This window comes from Cydia splendana, chromosome 22 (assembly GCF_910591565.1).
Source record: "Cydia splendana chromosome 22, ilCydSple1.2, whole genome shotgun sequence".
Classification (NCBI taxonomy): Eukaryota; Metazoa; Arthropoda; class Insecta; order Lepidoptera; family Tortricidae; genus Cydia; species Cydia splendana.
Window position 1 is genome coordinate 13235084 of NC_085981.1, and position 17469 is coordinate 13252552.

Consider the following 17469-nt stretch of genomic DNA (forward strand, 5'->3'; position numbering starts at 1 on the left):
AACTTGTGGTTTATTTCTTAAACATTGTCGTCAGTTATGCTTTATCGGCTAGTAGGTAGCCCCCTATGGTCCCCCCAAGGACGGATTTCGGCTGGTTAACACGGCGCGCGCGGCTTGATCGGTTACTATCCTTTGGAAGAGGTTGCGCGTACGATACGACTGCCTACTTTGAAAAATATTTCTCTTATTTTAACGTGTATTGGTGTAACCCATTCACTAAACTCTATTGGAGCAATACGGCTATTTGCTAACAGTCTATTTATTTATGTTTCAACCTTTGATTTTAATGAAAAAGGCACCTTTTTTGCAGGCAAAAATTTTGGTTTGCCATTTGGTATCAGTTTCAGGGTTATATCTGCCTTTTTAAAATTGCCCCAGCCCAGTTCAAATACAATAGGGAGCTCTTTTTTTCTCTAGATAGGCCTATTTGGTTGAAACTTCTATTAGACACGCGGGAGCGTGTCCAGCCAAGTTGAAAATAAAAGCGCCCAAGTGCGAGGAGGACTCGCCCATGAAGGGTTAGCAGCAAGTAACATAATAAAATTGCGGTTTACGATTTATGACGTATTAAAAAAAACTACTTTACTAGATCTCGTTCAAACCAATTTTCGGTGGAAGTTTGCATGGTAATGTACATCATATATTTTTTTTAGTTTTATCACTCTCTTATTTTAGAAGTTACAGGGGGGGGGGGGGGGTATAGGTATCCTTTGTTCATTCTTGTATCCACGATGATTGACCACTCATAATTTTTATTTAAATTCCTCTAGTCACTAGAGTCTAGTGACATTGATCGATCATTAGATTGTACCTTATTTTCGTTACATTATTACCTAAAGACCTCTAAAAGCATTTGCTGTACTTAGTGGAATCTAATTATGGTAAATTTGAGTTTTTTTAGTCCCCAAGTATATGAAAGCGTATCTCAAGTAATTAAGGATTAGTAATTAGTAATTACTCAGAGCAATCTGATTGTAGTTAATTTTAGTTTTGTGTTACATTATTACTCAAAAATCTCTAAAAGTACCTCATTTGTTTTCTTTTGATAAATAATTTTGATTCTTCATTTTATAAATTCCTTTAACTATATAAATCATAATTTGATTACTTTTACTAAAAAAAAAAGTAACAAAATAAAAAAACAAGCAACTAAGCAAGAAAACCATAAAGTACTAATTTGTGCTTTTTCACCTTCTGGCACGATAAGTAACATGAACACAACTGTGTACTTGTGTTTTATTTCTTAGACATAGTAGTGCAAAACTAACACGAAAGACATAAGACGCACTTACGAGGGGTGTTCAAAATATTCTCGGTATGAGAATGAAAACAAACAAGTACGAAAAGTTTGATATTTTTATTTTTCAATATACTCCCTCCCTATGTTCATCCACTTAAAAGATCGATAATTTTTTTTTAATCCCTCTTAAAAAAAATATCTTTGGTGTAAAAATGCTCCTCCACTGCCGCCTTCAATGCTTCATCGTCAGAAAAAAAAATTCCACGCAGATCCTTTTTAAGACTGGGGAACAAAAAGAAGTCGCTGGGGGCTAAGACCGGACTATATGGTGGGTGAGTACTGAGTACCAGTTTCAAACCCACATTCAACAATAGCTGCCTTGGCAATATGAGCAGTATGGACGGGGGCGTTGTCACACAGAAGCAGAACACCTTTGGTTAACTTTCCTCGCCTCTTTTCTTTGATAGCATCCTTTAATTGACGTCGAATGTTAGCGTAGTACTGTCCTGTGATATTTACACCTTTTTCTTTATAATCGATTAGTAATATTCCTTCAGAATCCCAAAATATCGTGGCCATGACCTTGCCAGCTGAAGGGACGACCTTGAACATCTTGGGATGAGGTGAACCCTTGTGCCACTGCATGGACTCTTGTAATTCTCTGGGTCATAATGATTAACCCAGGTTTCATCTCCAGGAACTATTTTTTGCAGCACCTCATCAGGATTTTCACCGCACAGGTCAATAACATCGAAACAACACGCTACACGCATGTCTTTTTGAAGCCGAGTCAGCATTCGCGGAACCCATCTTGCACTTACTTTTGACATATTAAGATGGTCATGGATAATATCATGTACGGTACCAATAGAGAGGTTGGTTACTTGAGTTATAGATTTTACCTTCACTCGACCATCTTCCAATATAAGTTTTTCCACTTTATCAATATTTTCTTGTGAAGTAGCTACTACAGGCCGACCAGGTCTAGGGTCATCTTCAATACTCTCCCTTCCACCCTTAAATTCGCTTGACCACTTTTGAATGGCAGATAAAGAAGGAGCAGACTCATGGTAAACACAATCCATTTCCTCTTTTATGGTTTTTTTTATTTTTACCCTGTTTTGTCGAGAATCTTATGACGCATTGATGTTCTGATTTAGTTAACATTGTCAATTCGCACATGATGTTCATGTTTGTTCAGCAATTGCAGAAAAACAAAAGATCATCTCGGTTCGAATTATACTTTTTTTTAATGTCAATGAATAAACCTTAGCGGCCAGTAACAAAAGAAATTTTAGAAGAGGTTGTAAGATATCAATACCGAGAATATTTTGAACGCCCCTCGTATGTCATTTAATGTTAGTAAATATTTTTTTTTTACGAAGCAGTACCTATTTTTTTCTAAATAACTTATTTAAATAAATAGGTAGACGAATAATTTACAACGCATAAAAATTCCACACTATTACTTTGTTCATTAACAAAAGTTTCAACTTTGTACTTTGAATTTAACCTATTTGAACAGGAGTGCAAAGTTTTTTGGCTTTTTCTCGAAACTTACTTTTTGTCAGTTATGGTTTTTTTCCTTAAGGCGGCAGAATTGTGTTTGGGGTCGTTAATTGTCTCGATGAGTATTAGTTGCCTGTGGAAAAAAAATACAGTCAGCGGTAAAAGCTTGTATCAAAAATTAAATTTTTACCTAAAACATTTTCTAATAAAAGGTACCTAAGTACTTACTCTTGTTACGCGTTGTGCAAGAGATGCATAATAAACAAATGACGAATCTCTAACGCATGAACCACTTCAGTAAGGTTGAGGGTCGAACGAGGACCCTGAAGGAACGATAGCTGGAGCATGCTGACCTTTGGCCGCGTTAGAATGTTGCTATCTATTGCGTCTTAGTTGCTAGGTTTTGTGGAGGGTTGTGAATATGTCTGTACGTAACAAGATATTTAATATTTCGAACAGTCTACATGTGAAAATATTAGGTAGGGTATTTTGAGTAACACATAACTAATTCCAAATTTTATATCAAAGGAGAAAATGGAAAAATTACGCTTCCGGCAGCGCCGCCTCCTCCTGCCGGAAGCGTAATTTTTCAATTTTTTCCGTTAATACAAAATTTGGAATATCGCTCGCAGTCGTACCTATCTGCATGTTTAAAAATTGATACAGAACTGATTGACGTATATAATTGTTATTCCTATATGAATAGTTAACAGTTTGTGTGCTTATTATGAGTAATCGTTTTATCATACAGGTTAAATAAAAAAGGAGTAGGATCCAATCAGGAAATCAGGCTTTATATCATGTCCACAGGATAGACGTGACCCTAATTGCTATGTATGCCCCATTTAACTGATGTATTTTCTACCGCTGAGACATGGTATAAAAGGGCCTAACAAAATGGTTAGACTGTATAAAGTACCTATAGGAAAATATATCCCGACGAATCGAGTAAATTTTTAAAGAGTTCGTTAAAATATCAATATTCCGAAAAATTCAGAACATTATCCGTTTTGAAGATAAGAAATGGAAAATACCATTAGGTAATAGGAAACTGAACATAACCTACATATTAAGGCAGTTTTCTATTTGGGGTCAGAGGGTAATTAGGCAAAAACTAGTGCTTGTGCCAGTTCTCAGAATTAAGATGCCAAAATGGACTCCCAACTCAGACTTATGTAAACCTATACAACTACATATGAGCAGTAAATCAAATAGGCAATATCGTCGATAAGCATATCAATATGCAAGGACATGAGTGAGTGCAAGTTAGGTATCCGAGGACGATGTTGCGGACAGGGCGAAATGGAGAAGGTTATGCAGGAAAGCTGACCCCACCACCATGTGGGATGGATAGCTAGAAAGAGGAGAGTCGACAAGCAAATCAATAGTATTAGCAATGTATGTCCGATATCTTAGACATCTGCAACTGAACTGATCTACGACCTATCCGCAATAATTAGGTCAATAGTCCTGGACTGACACACGTGTAGGTCCGTATATAAGCCAGGGTCTGTGCCAGGGAGACCAGAAGTCATCTTCTCGACGACGTTGGCACATCTAAGGATATATCCGAAGTGGTTCCATCATGAAACTATTGGTTTTGGCGGCCCTTGTCGGTAAGTGGCATTGCGAATTTTAACTTTTTTGTATTAACTTGAACTGTGCCTATTTAGGATTGCGTACGAGTAGTCCAAGGAAAGCAAATAGTGCAATTGCCTTTTATCTGAAACCGTCACTATTTTACTTGTTCATTTTATTTATATAGTACCTATCCTAGAATCTTAATTAGGAGGGATAGGATTTTTAGTTTAATTTTTGACATTATGAGTACCTAATACAATATATCTTAAGTATTTGAGAATTGCGCTGGTGGCCTAGCGGTAAGAGCGTGCGACTTTCAATCCGGAGGTCGCGGGTTCAAACCCCGGCTCGTACCAATGAGTTTTTCGGAACTTATGTACGAAATATCATTGATATTTACCAGTTGCTTTTCGGTGAAGGAAAACATCGTGAGGAAACCGGACTAATCCCAATAAGGCTTAGTTTCCCCTCTGGGTTGAAAGGTCAGATGGCAGTCGCTTTCGTAAAAACTTAGTGCCTTCGTCAATTCTTGGGATTAGTTGTTAAGCGGACCCCAGGCTCCCATGAGCCGTGGCAAAATGCCGGGTTAACGCGAGGAAGAAGGATTTGAGAATTGCGAAAGCAAATGTCATCTAATCTTCAATTTCTGGGAAACAATAAGACTTTATGGGCTATTAATACTTTACATTTACCAAATTTATTTGACTAGCAACATTAATTATGTAGTAGGTAGAGTTAGACCGAGAAAAGTCTGCAGCAATTTTGATAGCCCACGCAGTGTAAGTGTTATTTATACGTCATAATTTCATAGAAGTTTGACGTTTAAAATAACACTTGCACTGCGTGGGCTATCAAAATCTCTGCAGAGTTTTCTTGATCTAACTCTACTTACCTACCTACCAGTATTGTACTCTTCTTAATGCTTCTCTCGATTAACTAAACATTTATTAAAATACCTGCATAATAGATTGTGCCTATTTCGCTATGCGTATTTTCCATTAATAATATAGTCTAATAATTTCTATTTTGTACCTAATAATGACTCATGTCATGTACCTAGCCGTTGCGAAAACTGTTAAAAACGCACATGCGAATTAATAACATTTTATGTAATCAAAAATAGATTCGGTATTAGTTTTCGCAGGTTTCAAACTGGGAATAGTGATGAAAACTGCTAATGAAATACATAGGTACATATTTACAGTATATTTACCTATTAATTAATAGTTGTTTGTTAATGTTATTTGGTGTTGTTTGTTTAACAAGGGGGCAAAGTTGTTGTTTGACTCAACTTGCTAATGTTAATATCCAAGCCAGCACATGATTTCATAATTTTATTGAACCACGAGCGTAGCGAGTGGCTCGAAAAGTGAATATCTTGAGGGTTTAACAAACTTTGCTACCGAGTGAAACACATTTTTTTTCATTACGTACCTATACACCAACGCAAGGAGAATACTACCTACCTACCTACAGTACCTACCACCCAACTCAAAATTTGCATCAAATTACTTTGCCTTATAGATTAAAAGTCCACCATTCGCACTTTTATATTAGGTTGTAATAGGTACTGGGAAATAAAGTTAAAAAAAATGCCTATAAATACTTTCACTAATAAAATGTGTAAACAATTATGAATTGGTTAATAAAACGAATACCATTACGAGTATTTCTGAATCAAACAATTGAATTTCAACCAAAGCAACGAGTAGATAACCTAAGCTTGTTCAAAAATTTGGTCCAAAAATACAAAGGTGACAAACACTTGCATGTTAATTCGGTAAAGTTTTGGCAGTATAGAGTTTACATTTTTTTTTTTAATTTTCAGCGGTCGTCGCGTCAGGTCGACATGGCTTAGCCAATCAGAACAACGAAGGCCCCTGGCAGACCGGGAAGCTGTACAGCTACGAGGTTCTCTCTAGCACCCTCGCGCGCCTCGAGGAGGGCGCCAGCACCGGCGGCGCCTTCCGCGCCCGCTTCACCGTCCGCGCGCGCGCCCCCGGCCGCCTCCAGGCCCGCCTCGAGCAACCCCAGCACGCCCAGATCCACCAGGATCTCCCCAACACCTGGGCTCTCCCTGCCGACCTCAAATACCAGGACGTTGACAACCTTAACCAAATCTTCGAGATCTATCTCGATGGTGGCCGTGTCAAGTCACTAAAACTCCCAACCTCTGTCTCCCTTCAAAATGAGAATCTGCTCAAAGGTCTCATCAGCGCCCTTCAACTAGACTTATCTGCTCATAGGATCCAGCATTCCGTGCATGATCATCTTGACCAACAAACTCAGCAGGGCCTGTACAGGAAGATGGAGACTGACGTCACCGGTGACTGCGAAACATTGTACGCCATCCTGCCTGTCGCTGCCGAATGGCGCCGAGAACTCCCCAACTTTTCCGATCTCAAGGAAGATCCTTTCGAAGTCACCAAGAGCAGGGACTACAGACACTGCCACCACAGAGTCGCGTACCACTTTGGAGTGCCCCATGGAGTCCAGTGGACCGGAACTCCGGAGAAACCTCAAGACGAGCAGTTCATGAAGCAGAAAATGTTCACTCGCATCCTCGTCGGCAAGCAGGGTCCTATTTATCAGTCTGAGACCACCAGCACAGTTCACGTTAACCCCCATCTTTACGGCAAGCAGAAGGCTGAGGTACGCAGCAAGGTTGTGCTGACTTTAGTCAAGTACGAACAGGACAATGAAGCCGAATGGCAGGTACCTGAAGGGCGCGTCATCAAGAACCTCCTGTACGCAATGAACTCCAAGCAAGTCACTATCCAGGACTCATCGTCTTCCGAATCATCGTCATCGGAATCTCACGAGCACCAGCACCGTCACCTCCACAACCATGAAAGCCAACAGAATGAGGATAGCGAAGGAGTAGACAACCTGAACAGAGTACGCCGTTCCTTGAGGCACAAGAAACACGTGACCGTCAACAAGGTGATCATCAAGCGCAGCGATGAAGACAAGTCCTGGGACTCTGACTCGACGTCAGCGTACGTCAACGATGACGTGCCTAACATCAACGAGCCCGCCTACGCTGCCCTGTACATGAGCCCCCTGCCCCGGGTGGACAAGAAGCAGAACCCGATGAACGCCCAGAAGCTCATCCAAGAAATCGCGCAGCTACTTCAGAACCCTAATAACATGCCCAAGAGCGACTTCCTCTCCAAGTTCAACATCTTGGTGCGCGTCATTGCCGCCATGAGCTCGGAACAACTCAGCCAGACAAGTCGCAGCATTGAAGTTGCCAAGTCTTCCAACAACATCCTGAAGTCTGACATGTGGATGATCTACCGCGATGCTGTAGCCCAAGCGGGCACCTTACCGGCCTTCCAGCAGATCAAATCCTGGATCGTGAATAAGAAGATCCAAGGAGAGGAGGCTGCTCAGGTCATCGCTTCCCTTCCCGCTACTCTGCGTTACCCAACTAAGGACGTCATGATTCAGTTCTTCAAGCTGGCCATGAGTGATGAGGTTAAGGAGCAGAAGTACTTGAACACCACCACTCTGATCGCCGCCACCAGACTTATCAACCACGCCCAAGTAAACAACGAGACCGCACACAAATACTATCCCACTCACATGTACGGCCGTCTCGCCAACAAGTACGACAACTTCGTCCTCGAGGAGATCCTGCCGCGTCTGAGCCAAGAGCTGCAGCAAGCGATCACAAACAACGATAACCACAAAGCTCAGGTCTACATTAAGGCCATTGGCACTCTCGGCCACCGTAGCATCTTGGATGTCTTTGCTCCGTACTTGGAAGGCAAGGTCCCAGTGTCGACCTACCTCCGTGCCCAGATGGTGTTGAACCTGGACGTGCTAGCTCACGAGAGGGATCACTTCGTCCGTGCTGCTTTGTACAGTATCCTGAGAAACACGGCTGAGCCGTACGAAGTGCGTGTGTCAGCGATCCTGAACATCTTCATGACTCGTCCGACGGTTGCGATGATGCAGGCAATGGCTGAGATGACCCACAAGGACCCGAGCTTATACGTCCGCGCTGCGCTTAAGGAAGGCATCCAGTCTGCTGCTGAACTTAAGGACCCGCGTTATCTGACCCTGTAAGTAATGTTTTTGGAGTTAAATTAATCCTTCTCCTACGCATAGGTATTTAAAAAAAAAGATAATTTTACATAGTAAGCTCAGTAAGGCTTGTGTTGTGGGTACTATAGTTCGTTTTTGTTAGCATTAGAAAGAACTCCACAGAAGCAAGCGTGCAGTTTTTATCAGGCTCTTTAATTGTTAATAATTATTGAATTATCTAGTGTAGCATACCGCTAAAAGTGCCGCATTTGGAACCACAAGCTTACTTCTGCGAAGTTCTTTCTAATGCTAAAAAAAACGGACTACATATACATGGTGTGTCTGACCATGGGACTTTAAATCCAGGGCTTGATTTTACTCGCTAAACTGAGCTACTTTTACTATGGGACCAACCCTAAAATCGGGGAAAAATTTTTGGCTTTTCCGTAGAATACGTCGACACCTGATCAGCCAAAATGTATGAAAAAGTAAAAATTTTTTTCGAGATTTCGGGGTTGGTGCCATAGTAAAAGTAGCTCAGTTTAGCGAGTACAATCAAGCCCTGGATTTAAAGCCCCTAGGTCAGACACACCATGTATATGTAGTCCGTTTTTTTAGCATTAGAAAGAACTTCGCAGAAGTAAGCTTGTGGTTCCAAATGCGGCACTTTTAGCGGTATGCTACATTAGATAATTCAATAATTATATAGGGCTCGATTCTACTCGCTAAACTGAGCTACTTTTAGCTCAGTTTAGCGAGTAGAATCGAGCCCTGGATTTAAAGCCCCATGGTCAGTAACACACAGTATAAGTATAATATATAGGTAGTTATGTATAAATACTTATATACATAGAAAACATCCATATTTCAGGAACACATATATATTTGTGATAAACACAACTAAATGTCCTTACCAGGATTCGAACCCAGGACCTCCTGGGCAGGGTCACCAGGCTAGAAGGCCAACCAACTAGAAGTTCCATAAAAACAAACATGCTTCTTTCAGCGCCAGGACCGCCCAAGCCGCCAAACCTTCCCTCACCAAGGACGACTTCGGCAGCCTCAACCTCGCCAAGAAGTTCGGCGAGTATTTCGGCAGGGAGGAGTCTGGCATGATGAACGTCATGTCGTCCGTCAGCAGCGAGGAGTCGCTGTTCCCCAAGACCTGGAAGTACTCGTGGAAGAGCAGGGCCTATGGATATCCTAGGATGAACACAGTGAGATTCGATTTTGAACCTTATTGTGTTTTTGAAGGTTTCTTTCGGTTCAAAATAGATACGTAACTACTTACACACTTAGGTCACTTAGCTATATAATAATAATGCTTACATAGCATTTGTAACGACTTCATTGCTCCGACATGGCTTCGACACCCGATCAGTCCCGATCAACCAGACTTGCGTATTTTGACAACAAGAGGAATGTTACCAGCGGAATCAGAGCGTCACTAATCCCCCCAAATTAGGATTTTAACATTTTTAACAATATCTTTCGTTTGTTTAGCGCTATAGTCTGACAAAAAAGAGTAGAAATTAAAAAGTGGCAATACTGCAGTGTCGTCCCGTTTTCTTACATTGATTTGAAAGGGACGACACTACAGTATTGCCACTTTTTAATTTCTGTGAGACTATACGTTTTCTTTTGACTACATTGTTTTAGTTTTAACTACCAAATAAAGTAGGTAAACGTTGCATACTAAAAACCACTTACTTAAAGGCATAAGTTCGCCTTTGTACTAATGACGAATGTTATTTTTCCTGTTTTGTTTTGATTTTTGTACAATAAAGTGTTTTACTACTACTACTACTAAAAACCTACATTACTGTTAATTCCAGATTGCCGCATCATTCTCGAACTACCGTCAATTCATCGATCTGCTTGTGCGAAAGATGACCACAGAGAGACAGACCGCTCCCCAATCGGCCGAGCACAAATACTCCGCTGAAAAGATCGCTGAAATGCTGAACATCAAGCACGACTCCCAGAAACCCCTCCTGGCGTCCTTCTTCATCGACTTCATGAACCAGCAGAGATATTTCAGCCTGACTCAAGAAGATATGGACCGACTCCCAACCCTCCTCGGAGAGTTTTTGTCTAATCTCAACAAGGGTTATGATATCCACTACACCAAGGTGTTCAACCAGGCTCAGGTCTCCATCATGTTCCCTCTTGCGTCCGGCATGCCTTTCATCTACAAATACAAAGAGCCTACCGTTGTCCACATCCAAGCTAAATCTAAGGGCCAAATCAACATCCCGTCTATCCGGAACCGTGAATATTCCATGAAGCAAGATAATGAGATACAGTTCACATACGCCAAAAACATTGAGGGTAGCGTCGGTTTCTTGAATACGCTGGACGGTCATTTTGTCAGCGCGGGCATTGTCACCAAACACCAGGTTAACGCTGCCGCAAAGGTCCAAATGGAAGCCAAACCTGGAGAGGTTAAAATGCGTCTGGAACCCCTCCGCCCTGAGCAGGACACAACGATTGCTTACTTCAGCGTGTGGCCTTACACGGCCAATCAGAAGAAGGATTCTCTGACTCCATTATCCCTCGACCCGACCACGAAAGTCATCATGCGTAGAAACAAAGTGATGTCTGTTGACTACAAGTTCGGACAGAGCACTGGCACCCAGTTCCAGCTACAAGGATACTCGTATTCCAACGACTACAGGAACTTCGGAACCATGATGCAGGGCCAGGATCTGCTGTCGAATATCATCTTCGCTCTGAATCAGAGAGACGTTGCCATGACGCACTTAAACTTTAGATATATTGGAAAGCAGTCCCAAACCAAAGCAATTGCTATCACCGTTGCTTACGGTAAGGTTTGTTTTTTTTATTCGAAGATTCACTAAAAATTGGGTTAACTGTGTTATTATGATTGTGCCAGCAATTTTCTCTTATGATTAATTATTGTATTTTTTATTCACAGACACTCTCTACAATCAAAAAGAGCCCGAAGTTCCTATAGTAGCGTCCGAAATCGAAGACGTTACCCCTATTAGCGCGACCCGCCGTCAAGAGATCGTGAAGCGTGCTGTGGCTGGCATCAAGTACGCCAGAGCTCAGATCATTGACCTCAGCGCCACCTTCGAGGGACCCCAGAAAGCTGAATATATGCTCACCGCCGCCGTTGGAGACAGCAAAGTTGATCCCAAGATCAGATACGCTTTCTTCGCAGCCAGAAACTCGGCCAAATACGGAAACAACCAGATCAACTCTGTCGGCAAACTAAACAAGCCTGTGGCATCCGCTTTGAACTTCGTTGAAGCCCTGCAGAAGGAACTGAAGGCCAGTTTTGAAGTGGACTTCAACCTCGGCCAGAAGAACGGAAATATTCAGATCAAGGGATCAGCCGAGCGCACCAAAAAAGCTACTGAGGAGATCCAACAGAGCCCCTGGGCCAAGCAGAGCGTCCAAGAAATCGCCCGCAACAACTACTACCAGGAGGCCAGCAGAATGATGATCGAAATGGCGTACGCTCCTACTCACGTTCAGGCTTCGGTATCTTACAAAGATTTAAGCCCTTCCGTCATTAACATGACCTACCAAGCTTACAAGGCATTGACCACCTACGGTTACTGGTATTCTGATATCAACATAATGAAAAAATCCGCGGAGGGTAAACTCGATTTCGATGCGGAGGCGTTCTACTTGGATAACTACCTTAACTTAAACATGATTTCACGATACGGCCATCTTAAGATGAACAACGTACCAATCCCCAAGACCAGCGCTGCTGCTTTGTCGTTCTACGAGCCGGTGAATGCTTATGAACGCGTTCTTAATCGCTTGACCAGGCAACAATACCTGCGTAAGTAACAAACAAAGCAAACAACTGCTAATGCAATACGGCTACGTCCTTTTCATTATCCATATTAATAACTAAGTACTTACTTATGCCAATTATACTTACAGCCTACTGCAGCGTTGACGGCTCAAAGATCAGGACGTTCAGCAACCGCAGCTACGACTACACCCTGACCAGTTCCTGGCACGTGGTGGTCCAGGACAACGCTAAGTACGCTGGACAGCAGGGCGTGAGCAACGAGCAGCTCGTCATCCTGGCCAGAAGGCCTGAGGAGAAGGAGCAGGAGATCTATGTTTCGTACAAGTAAGTTGGAAGTTGGGATTACATAATATCGTAAGTAGAATTTGGGTCTTAAGGGGCCCACAGATTACCAGTTCGCCGGACGATATCAGCCTGTCAGTTGTTCGGAGCTGTCAAATTTTGCGTTTAACTGAAAGGCTGATATCGTCCGGCGAACTGGTAATCAGTGGGCCCCTTTAGGTGAATTCTGGATGTCCGCGCCATATGTAATTTAAAGAAGCTGCTCTTAACTGCACTTGGTTTGTAAGCAAATTCAGCTCTATTGTTCTACTTTGAACTCCTCGAAGATGGCTATCTAAGAGCTATCAGCAAAGCCTTCTAAGATAGATAAAATGTACGTTTCAAGGTCTCATTAAGTACGGAAAGAACTTCCAGCTGGTTAATTTTTAAAGTAATAACCAACATTAAATATATTTTGACTTTCACAGATCTGACACTGGCAATCACTTGGAAATGGAAGTCCAGCCTGCTGCTAGTCTCAACTTGAAGGAAGGATTGAAAGTCACCACCAATGCCAAGAAAGTCTCCGATGGTGACTTCACCATGTACTGGGACGAAGCCATAGACGCCCCTCTTCTGTATTACTACAATACCGACGGTGCGTGGATGTTCGTGATTGGAGACGACCGTCTCCGCGGCATCTACGACGGCCAGAGACTCGTGATCTGGGCGAGCAAGAATCGTAACACCATCAGGGGAGTGTGCGGATACATGAGCGGCGAGCCCCGCGACGATTACCTTACCCAGTACGGTATCGTTGACAAACCTGAGCTCTACGCTGCTGCCTTCGCACTAAACACTGAGAACGCTGATTCTCACACCCAGCAATTGTCAAACCAAGTTCGCGAACAGGCCTACAAACCCCTCTATCACTTTACGTCTATTCTCCGATCAGACGACAAATGGAGACAAGAAATGGAGTCCTCAGACGAGGACCGTAGCAACATTGTGTACAGAGCTCGCAGCTTCCAGAAGCAACAAGGACCTTGCCACATGGAAAAGCAAGTGCAGTACTATCAGACCGACAAGGAAATTTGCATTTCCACGGTCCAGGTGCCCGCCTGTGAGAAGCATTGCAGAGGTCTGAACTACCAGGTCCGACCGGTCCAGGTTGTCTGCCGGCCAGCAACTGATCCGCAGTTCCAGAACTACAGAAACCAGATCCAGAGAGGAGAAAACCCTCAAGTCAGCGGCCAGCAGCAAGCTGCCCAGTACAGGGTTCCCAGTTCTTGCCAGGCTTAAAAATAATGGTGTAAAGACTTTTTAATAGAATAAGCGTGAAAACGGACTATGATTACTTATCTATATTTATTTTAACGTGTATTTTTGTCGGCAACATATTTATGTTTATGTATTTCGAAATTTATTGTAATTAAAAATTATGTATGTAGTTATGTATCGTTTATGTATTTAAAGTGATTTTAGTATTATTATTTATAAATATGTATAAATAATAGGTAGAATATATATATTTAGATCGTGAAGCAAATAAAAAATGACAAAAAAATATTGTTTTCATTATTATACTATCCTAATTTGTCAACTCTCACCTCTCATTTGGTTCTTGCATTGCAAGATATCCAAGACAGTACGACATAATTAGGGCGAGCGAAGCGAGCCCTATCACTATTCGACGAACTATGCATCCTTGTGGTACACTTTACGGAAAAACTATTGCACTGTTAGGTTTGAAATTTAACATAGTAATTTAAATTCATGTCTAGATGTGTTATCAAACATAAAAATATCATTTTATTAACCTAAAAAAATAAAATAAAGTAATAACACTTTGTATTACTATTAACGCCATCTGTTGGCAAAATAATGAATTAACATTCGTGCTAATGTTAATTATTTATTTCTCTAACAGATGGCATTAGTAGTAAATAAATAAATAAATATTGGACATTCTTATACAAATTGACTAAGCCCCACAGTAAGCTCAAGAAGACGTGTTGTGAGTACTCAGACAACGATACCTATGTGGTGTTTTCAGATTCAATAATGACGATGGTGCTTACGCCATTAACAACGATGAATACAAAAGTGGGTTAAAATTTTGGATTAGACCCACCTCGCTTCGCTTGGTTTGATTCCCAATTTAACAATTAAGTTTTAGTGAATACTTACTACGCTATAGAACAATCTTGCTGTATATATTCACTGAGGAGATCAATTTACTCGTGTTCTGTGACGCTGATGAACTGATCAGTCAAGTTGTGTTAGCAAACTTAAATCGGGTATTTTCAGTTCGAGAAACAGTTTTGGCGCCGTTAATTTATTACTTAAGACGATTTTGGGGTGGAGGGGGGTCGAACATATCTTATTTTTTCTTACAAGGGGGAGGGAGGGGGTTTACATAGTTCTTACGTAAGATCACAAAGATGCGATTTTTTAAATTTCTATGAAATTATGACTTTTAAAATACATAATAATAATACTTCCACACTCTATGCCAGCGGTCGGCAACAAGCGGCCCGCGAACCTCTCGCTTGCGGCCCGCGAGCCGCCCTGGCTATTTTGTATGTAATATTGACAAACGTCAAAGTCACAAATATTACCAAAGTGCGGCCCGGGTCAACTTCGTTAACTACTATGTGGCCCTTGGCTGCTAAAAGGTTGCCGACCTCTGCTCTACCTACTACTACTACTACTACCTACCTACCTTTGTACAGGTACAAATATCACATTCATAAAAATTTTTTTTGAAAAATAAACACTAAAACAAACCAAACGTGTAGGTACTCAATTTTTTCCTTTAGATTCTTACGTAATATATGGTAATATAGGGGGGTGTGAGAAGGAGGGGGTCAGCCTATTCTTATTCGTTCTGAACTTATTACCTATGATTACCGCTCTTCGTTTTAGTATGACGATCATTATGAGATATTAGACATGTATTCTGTTATTTATTGAGTTTTTTTCAATTTGACGATAGTTCTCAAATTTCTTTTTAAATTATAAATTTGTAATTTGATTATCATTGTTGACATTGTATTATGTTTGCATGCTAAATTATTGACGATCATAATGTAAATTTATATAGATTAGAGTAAGAATAATTTATACTGTAATTTATCATTATGAAATAAATAAACTAAACTAAAACTAAACTATTATTTCTTACATAGGGGAGGGAGGGGGTCAAAAACTGGCAAAAATTGTCTTACGTAATTAATGAATGGCGCCTTTAGTGTTACTATTGCTTGGAACTGCTAAAATTATAAAATAAGCATATTAATACAAACTTCAGTGACTTAGGACCAACTTGCAACTGCAACTTGTATGGGAACTACACGCCGCCTGCACGCCAATTGCAACGTTGGCGTGCAGTTCAACAAAATGACCCAGAACCCTGACTTATGGGTGGGCGAGAAACAGATATCTCTTTCCCGCTCTCACTTATGGGTGCGACGCACCAAGGTCGTGGTGCGGTGCGATAGTGTGTTACGGCCTTAACGGACTTATTATGTTCCCACCCACTCGATCGAACATGAAACAAGCCTCGGATTAGATCAAATCCGGTACGTTTAGGTAGAAAAACTCCGCGAGCCTTTACAAAGGTCTGCTTTTTGCTAGTTATAATATCTGTCGCTTCTACTGTTTTGTTTATCGGGATTTAACTTCCCAACTTGGCAACCCAAAGACTGTCAAATGAAATGCGGCAATAAAATAAGCCGCATAGCAACGCAACATCAGTCGTCAGCTGTTTGACAGATTGAGCTTGTGAAGGAACGCAATTTCGGAATCTAAATAATTTTGCACAAAGAAAATCATTACAGATTTACTGAAACGTTCTGTGTTGAAATTTCGTGACTGTACAGTGTATCGAAAAAAAAAAATTCTGTTGTCTATCTCATCAGTGAATCAGTGCTGTGAAAACAAAAACGCACGAGATCAATTTTGAATTTAGAATTCCACATTTTTGCCATGTAAGTAGACTATGCCATATTTTCTTAGTTAAATATTCGTGTACATGTTTCCAATTTCGATTCTTTTGAGGTTCAATAACCTCGTTGATATTTGAACGGCAGATATTATAAAGTGATTCTCTTTTGTTTCGATTTAAATGTCAATACATTTTGATATGTAGCGCTGAATTTCATAATTTTATTTTTATAATTATTGCTGTACTATATTTTCTAACACAGCTCCTGTTTTACAATATTTGATGTAAATTGTTTTACAATTTTAATGAACTGAGTGCTAACTTAGTTGGTCTTAACAGCTATAGTACCTTGTTTCATTTTGGTTAGGAATGGCTAAACTGTTTTCTTTAATTAATTTGAGTTAACCCAAAGGTCAAGACTTCTTCCTGTGTTTATAACATAGTATGTTCAAGGAACTCAATGTACAGTCAGCAGTGAAAGTTGCTAAGCGGGGAGGTGTTCAAAATGATCTTGACGTGACTTTATTGTTAAGAGAATAAGACCATGTCAAGGTCATTTTGAACATTTCGCCTGCTTAGCAACTTCTGCTGCTGATTGTAAAGCTTATATAGTCAGACCAAGCTAACTATGCAGGTCATTTTCAATGACAAAGTGTGATACAGTCTTCATTAAATGTCAAATTTCTATGATAATATGACATTTATGATGACACTCCGTCACTTTGTTCTGTTGAAGTAGGTGCAAACTTAGCTTAGACAGAGTCTATCTCTTATTGAGAAGTGTTCCCATTTGATAAAAACCCTAACCTAGTACCTTGCTGGTTGGTTAAGTTATATTTAGTGTATAGATGACATAGGGTTACCGTTAAACCTGTCTGTCACCGTTAAAGCATTCACATATTTCACTGCTGAGTGACATCATAGAGTAATATAACTAAAGAAAGAGTGGTAACTCCATACATCAGTTTTCTTGCCACAACTCTAGCGTCTAGCGTCAAGTAGCGGAATGTATCAGTACTGCTAGTCGACAATAGGTGTCGCAATGAACGAAAACTCTAATGCTCAACAGTTTTCAGCTAATATTATAACCGAATTAATCAG

The 17469-nt window shown here is 40.9% G+C and overlaps 2 protein-coding genes across 2 annotated transcripts in view; one reads left to right on the plus strand and one right to left on the minus strand.

The window, feature by feature from the left end:
• LOC134801424 (putative nuclease HARBI1) overlaps window positions 1–17469 on the minus strand; it is a 143208-nt gene that overhangs the window by 59557 nt on the left and 66182 nt on the right. The gene's annotated exons all lie outside the window — the stretch shown is intronic.
• On the plus strand, window positions 4225–13730 carry LOC134801623 (vitellogenin-like). Its single transcript, XM_063774241.1, has 7 exons — window positions 4225–4365; window positions 6159–8400; window positions 9369–9579; window positions 10198–11188; window positions 11301–12182; window positions 12287–12482; window positions 12908–13730. The coding sequence occupies exons 1-7, from the start codon at window positions 4335–4337 to the stop codon at window positions 13719–13721; spliced, it is 5367 nt and encodes a 1788-aa protein (XP_063630311.1). The 5' UTR covers window positions 4225–4334; the 3' UTR covers window positions 13722–13730.

What these genes read in the sequence shown, in the direction of transcription:
- LOC134801623 (XM_063774241.1), top strand. Translation starts at nt 4,335, where the DNA reads ATGAAACTATTGGTTTTGGCGGCCCTTGTCG. An exon ending in GACCCGCGTTATCTGACCCT is followed by an intron (nt 8,401 to 9,368) that starts GTAAGTAATGTT and finishes TGCTTCTTTCAG; the next exon opens with CGCCAGGACCGCCCAAGCCG. An exon ending in GATATCCTAGGATGAACACA is followed by an intron (nt 9,580 to 10,197) that starts GTGAGATTCGAT and finishes TGTTAATTCCAG; the next exon opens with ATTGCCGCATCATTCTCGAA.